The sequence below is a fragment of the Mandrillus leucophaeus genome, unplaced genomic scaffold, assembly GCF_000951045.1.
Source record: "Mandrillus leucophaeus isolate KB7577 unplaced genomic scaffold, Mleu.le_1.0 Scaffold37, whole genome shotgun sequence".
NCBI lineage: Eukaryota > Metazoa > Chordata > Mammalia > Primates > Cercopithecidae > Mandrillus > Mandrillus leucophaeus.
Window position 1 is genome coordinate 2,154,694 of NW_012103920.1, and position 6,428 is coordinate 2,161,121.

At 49.1% G+C, this 6,428-nt stretch overlaps 1 protein-coding gene across 1 annotated transcript in view; it reads left to right on the top strand.

Annotated features, from left to right (window-relative positions):
• Nucleotides 1–6,428, top strand: part of PKD1L2 (polycystic kidney disease 1-like 2) — a 139,916-nt gene that overhangs the window by 83,793 nt on the left and 49,695 nt on the right. Inside the window, exons 25-28 of the mRNA XM_011990120.1 lie at nt 619–849; nt 3,364–3,465; nt 3,563–3,741; nt 6,113–6,259. Coding sequence (XP_011845510.1) covers nt 619–849; nt 3,364–3,465; nt 3,563–3,741; nt 6,113–6,259 — 659 coding nt within the window. The remainder of the gene's footprint in view (nt 1–618; nt 850–3,363; nt 3,466–3,562; nt 3,742–6,112; nt 6,260–6,428) is intronic.

Below are 6,428 nucleotides of genomic sequence, written 5' to 3' on the forward strand. Positions count from 1 at the left end.
AGAATGAGATACTGTCTTAGAAGAAGAAGAAGAAAAAAAAAGGCAAAGCAGACTGGCAGCATATACACAGTTGTCCACTGAGAATGATAGATACAAAAATATTATAAATAATATTATTTGCATATTTTAATTAAACAGAAAATATTGTCCAGGCACGGTGGCTCACTCCTGTAATCCCAGCACTTTAGGAGGCTGAGGCAGGCAGATCACGGGATCAGGAGATTGAGACCATCCTGGCTAACATGGTGAAACCCCGTCTCTACTAAAAATATGGAAAAAATTAGCTGGGTGTGGTGGTGCATGCCTGTAATCCCAGCTACTTGGGAGGCTAAGGCAGGAGAATTGCTTCAACCCAGGAGGCAGAAATTGCAGTGAGCCAAGATCTCTCCACTACACTCCAGCCTGGCGACAGAGTGAGACTCTGTCTCAAAAAAAAAAAAAGAAAAAGAAAAAAAAGATCAAAAGGGGCTTTTGAAGCTGGTCTCCCAGCGGTCTTCCCACTCCACACACCAATATAGTGTGCACCCTTCAAAGGGAATACCGTTCTCCCTTGAGCTCCAGCAAGCCGGGGTTGAGCTTCCCGAGTGTCTCCACTGATGGCCCCTTTATGGGTTGCAGGTGGGGCCTCGGACCAGCTCCTACCAGACACACTGCCTCTGCAACCACCTCACCTTCTTCGGAAGCACATTCCTGGTGATGCCCAATGCCATTGACATCCACCAGACTGCTGAGCTCTTTGCCACCTTCGAGGACAACCCTGTGGTCGTGACCACTGTGGGCTGCCTGTGCGTGGTCTACGTGCTGGTGGTGATCTGGGCGAGGAGGAAGGACGCTCAGGATCAAGCCAAGGTGAGGCTGAGAACCACTGGTGCTGTGTACACCATCCTGGGGAAAACTCCATTGTTTTCAAATAATATTAGGCGTCACGGGAAGAGTGTATTTGTCTACTTAAGATTTTTTCCAGCCGGGCATGGTGGCTTACACCTGTAATCCCAGCACTTTGGGAGGCCAAGGCAGACAGATCATCTGTGGTCAGGTGTTCAAGACCAGGCTGGCCAACATGGTGAAACCCCATCTCTACTAAAAATACAAAAATTAGTCGGGCGTGGTAGTGGGCACCTGTAGTCCCAGCTACTCAGGAGGCTGAGGCAGGAGAATCACTTGAAACCGGGAGGTGGAGGTTGCAGTGAGCCAAGATTATGCTACTGCACTCCAGTCTGGACAACAGAACAAGACTTCATCTCAAAAAAAAAAAAAAAAAAAAAATTCCAATATATGCCGTATGCCTGACACATACATAGTAGGACTTCAGCCAATATTTATGGCTATCTGAAGAAGAGGTAATGAATGAATGCAAGGTTGCATTGCCACAGAGCTCTGAAAGTCTCTCCGTTCCCACCCCTTCCCGCGAAGCAACATCACTCAGAATTTCATGTGGGTTAAATTTAATAAGATAATAGTTTCAGCACTGATACTGCTGTCTTTGATTCACCCAAGGGATTAAGCATTAATACTTGAAGTGCCTCTGCTGTAGGTTGGTTCCCGGGAAGCAGACTCCGAGGCAAAGTTGAGCATGCAGAGTGTGCAGGGTGTGTAGTAAGGGGGCCTGGGACCTGCATCTGGGAAGAGAGGGAAGGAGGCAGCATGGGCAGAGAAAGAAGCTGAGCTGTGATGCAGCCCAGTGACAGCGCGGCCCAGCTCCTGGGGAGCACCGGAGCTGTCCCAAGTCGAGTTGAGATGCCCTGGGTCTTGACCACACCCAGACACTCTGCCAATTGGTCATTGGGTGCTGGCTGCCCCAAGGGGGCACAATCTCAACAGAGGTAGCTGTTGCATTTTTGACCCCATCAACTGAGGCAATGAACCCTCCGTGGGAGGGGATCTGGACAGAAAATCTTGGAGTTGACTATAGCCTCTGGCCAACTCTGGCTAATTTCTTTTTATTTTCTTTTTGCCAAATTCTTAAAAAAATTTTTTTAATTCTTATGGGTACATGGTAGGCATATATATATGTATGAGGTATATGGGACATTTTGATACAGGCATGCAGTGCGTCATAATCACATTGGGGTAATTGGGGTATCCATGTCCTTGAGCATTTATCCTTTGTGTTACAAACAACCCAATTATACTCTTTTAGTTATTTTTAAATGTACAGTTATTATTGACTACAGTCACCCTGTTGTGCTATCAAATACTAGATCATTCTTTTTTTTTTTTTTTCTGAGAGGGAGTCTTGCTCTGTCACCCAGGCTGGAGTGCAGTGACGTGATCTCTGCTCACTGCAACTTCCACCTCCCGGATTCAAGCAATTTCCTGCCTCAGCCTCCCGAGTAGCTGGGACTACAGGCACCAGCCACCATGTCCAGCTAATTTTTGTGTTTTTGGTAGAGACAGGGTTTCACCACATTGGTCAGGCTGGTCTCTAACTCCTAATCTCAAGTGATCCACCTGCCTCAGCCTCCCAAAGTGCTGGGATTACAAGCATAAGCCACTGCACCTGGCCTACATCGTATTCATTCTTTCTAATTTTTGTACCCATTAACCACCTTGTCTTTCCCCTGATTCGAGCCCCCGCTACCTTTCCCAGCCTCTGGTGACCATCATTCTACTCTCTATCTCCATGAGTTCATTTGTTGCTAAACTATCTTAATGTTTCATTTCTTTAAAATTCCCTCAGAAACACCACCTGGTTACAAATGTTATGAGAAATCATACATTGTGTACAGAGTTTGTACGGTTCACCAGGTCAAACATTCAATATTCTCAGCTTATCAAGTTCATTTCCAATTTAACTACATGGGGGTCATATCTCATAAAGAATGTACTTTGGGGCCAGACGTGGTGGCTCACGCCTGTAATCCCAGCACTTTGGGAGGCTTAGGCAGGCGGATCACTTGAGGTCAGAAGTTTCAGACCAGCCTGGCCAACATGGTGAAACCTGTCTCTAACTACAATACAAAAATTAGCCAGGCATGGTGGCGCACGCCTGTAGTCCCAGCTACTCTGGAGGCTGAGGCAGGAGAATCACTTGAACCTGGGAGCCGGAGGTTGCAGTGACTAAGATCATGCCACTGTACTCCAGCCTGGGCAACAGAGCGAGATCCTGTCTCAAAACAAAACAAAACAAAACAAAACAGGAGGAAGAAAAGAACGTACTTCACGTTTTAATTTTCCCAGTGTTTTGCACTTGAAACCCTGCTTTTATGAAGAACAGTTCTCACCCGAGGGGATGAATAAATGGCACATGTAATTTTGCTTTGCCCAACTCATGATTGTCACGAATCGTCAGCTCCTTCTTGGCTGGTGGGTGATGCAGGAACCCACTGAGCAAGGCCTTCCTAATGCTGCCCTTCTCTTCAGGTGAAGGTTACAGTGCTGGAAGACAATGATCCCTTTGCTCAGTACCACTACCTGGTGACAGTCTACACAGGACACCGACGAGGGGCAGCCACATCCTCAAAGGTACCTGCCCATGCAAGATCCACTGATTGATCAGCACGTCCCACCCAGCCCTGCTATGCCACTGTGGAGTTGCCCACTCCTAGTCTCTGGATTTCAGGTGACTGTCACCCTGTATGGCCTGGATGGAGAGAGTGAACCCCACCACCTGTCTGATCCCGACACTCCGGTTTTTGAGCGAGGAGCAGTGGATGCCTTCCTTCTCTCCACCCTGTTCCCCCTGGGGGAACTGCGGAGCCTCCGGCTGTGGCATGACAACTCAGGGGACCGGCCATCCTGGTGAGCTGGGGGCAGACAAACCATGAGAACCTATGAAGTGCCAGGCCCAGGGCTGGGCACTGTACGTTTGCCTCCTTCCTGATCTTCACAAGCCTCTGCAAGACACATAGAATGATCTCTGTTTCACAGACGAGGAAACCCAGGGTCAGAAAAGCCCACTGGTTCATGGTCCACACAAACTGGATCAGTAGCTAGGAGAAGGACTAGAAGCTACAGCCAGCCTCACCTTCAGTGCTAGCCCCACCCTTACCCCTTTTGCAGCATCAACCTGTGACTTGCCCAAGGTCACACAGCTGGCAAGTTTGGAGCAAGTTTCTCCCCATTCTGAGGCCAAAATGAGAGACCCAGATGAGTGGTGTCCAGTCTGACCACCCGTCAGTAGCTGGTGGCTTTAGAAAAACAATAGCACTTGAATTCACCTACGGGACTAAGCATTAATATCTTTTTTTTTTTTTGAGACGGAGTCTCGCTCTGTCGCCCAGGCTGGAGTGCAGTGGCCAGATCTCAGCTCACTACAAGCTCTGCCTCCCGGGTTTACACCATTCTCCTGCCTCAGCCTCCCAAGTAGCTGGGACTACAGGCGCCCGCCACCTCGCCCGGCTGGTTTTTTGTACTTTGTAGTAGAGACAGGGTTTCACTGGGTTAGCCAGGATGGTCTCGATCTCCTGACCTTGTGATTCGCCCGTCTCGGCCTCCCAAAGTGCTGGGATTACAGGCTTGAGCCACCGCGCCCGGCCAGCATTAATATCTTAAGTGCGGCCGCTGTAGGTTGCTCCCGGGAAGTAGGCTCTAAGACGGAGTTGCATACGCAGGGTATTTATTACAGGGCCCTGGGACCAGCACCTGGGAAAGGAGGGAAGGAGGCAGAATGGCAGAAAAGTCGACCTGTGATGCAGCCCAACAGCAGTGCGGTCCGCCACTGGGCAGCTCTGGGGCTGTCCCACGTTGGGTTGGAACACCCAGGTCTTCATCTCTGTAGGCACTGCATCACTGGATGCCAGCTGCCACAGAAGAGCCTGTGACCTTGACAGAGGTGGCTTTTGCATTCTTACAGGGCTGCCCTTCCTGAAATGAGAAAATGCATGTCGAGAGCATCTTAGCATAGCCCCCACTATATAGTAAATGCTCAGTGAAGAGTGGCTGTTGCTATCATTACGGGTTTTTTTGTTTTGTTTTGTTTTGTTTTGAGGCAGAGTCTCACTCTGTCACCCAGGCTGGTAGTAGAGTGGCACAATCTCCGCTCACCACAGCCTCTGCTTCCTGGGTTCAAGTGATTCTCCTGTCTCTGCCTCCCGAGTAGCTGGGATTACAGGCATGCGCCACCATGCCCAGCTAATTTTTATTTATTTATTTTTTGTATTTTTAGTAGAGATGAGGTTTCCCCATGTTGGCCAGGCTGGTTTCGAACTCTTGACCTCAAGTGATCAGCCCGCCTTGGCCTCCCAGAGTACTGGGATGACAGACGCGAGTCACTACGCCCAGCCATCATTGCTGTTCTTGTTGGCTATATAGCAACAGGGAAAACCGCTGCTCGATCTGACATCACAGGACAGGCAAGATAATGTCAATTCTTCCCCATACCTCAAAGACCTAAATCAGGTTTGATGATACCCACAAAGTCCTCAGCCCAAGATAGATGGTGGTTCTTTGGTTAGAAACGCAAGAGAGGAGGCTGGGCACGATGGCTCACGCCTGTAATCCCAGCACTTTGGGAGGCCGAGGTGAGTGGATCACCTGAGGTCAGGAGTTTTACACCAGCATGACCATCATGGAGAAACCCCATCTCTACTAAAAATACAAAATTAGCCGGGTGTGGTGGTGTATAAATGTAATCCTAGCTATCCGGGAGGCTGAGGCAGGAGAATCACTTGAACCTGGGAGGTGGAAGTTATGGTGAGCCAAGATCACTCCATTGCACTCCAGCCTGGGTGACAGAGCCAGATTCTGTCTAAAATTTAAAAAAAGAAAGAAAGAAACGCCAGAGAGGACCATGTTCTGCGTACTCCAGCCTGCACCTGCCTGAACACATACACACATACACTTTAGACAATTTGGCTTTACTTGCTCATGCCTGGATGCTGGCCCTGAGCTTGGTGCCATGTGTACAGGTTAATGGTCTCCAAATGCACCCTTTTGCAGCGTCTTTGTGGAAACATGGCAGCTTCCCAGAGCTGGCTCTCTACAGTGGCTGAACTCCTCATGCGAGGCCAATTTTGATTAAGGCACCAAGAACAAAGAAAAATATGGTTTCTTTTTTTGAGGAGCTCTTGTTCTTTGGGTTCATGTTTGCAAAGCTGTTACCGTGGTGATGTCCAAGGAAGCCTCCTCCCCTGCTCCACCTTATCCTAAAAACCATGGGTCCCTTATCCAGGTATGTGAGCCGCGTGCTGGTCTATGACCTGGCGATGGACCGGAAGTGGTATTTCCTCTGCAACTCCTGGCTGTCCATCAATGTTGGAGATTGTGTCCTCGACAGGGTGTTTCCTGTGGCCACGGAGCAGGACAGAAAACAATTCAGGTACTTTATTTTTCTTTATTTTTACTTTCTTTATTTTTGAGATAAGGTCTCATTCCACTACCCAGGCTGCAGTGCAGTGGCACCATCACAGCTCACTGCAACCTTGACCCCCCTGGGTCAAGCGATCCTCTCACCTCAGCCTCTTGAGCAGCTGGGACTACAGGAATGC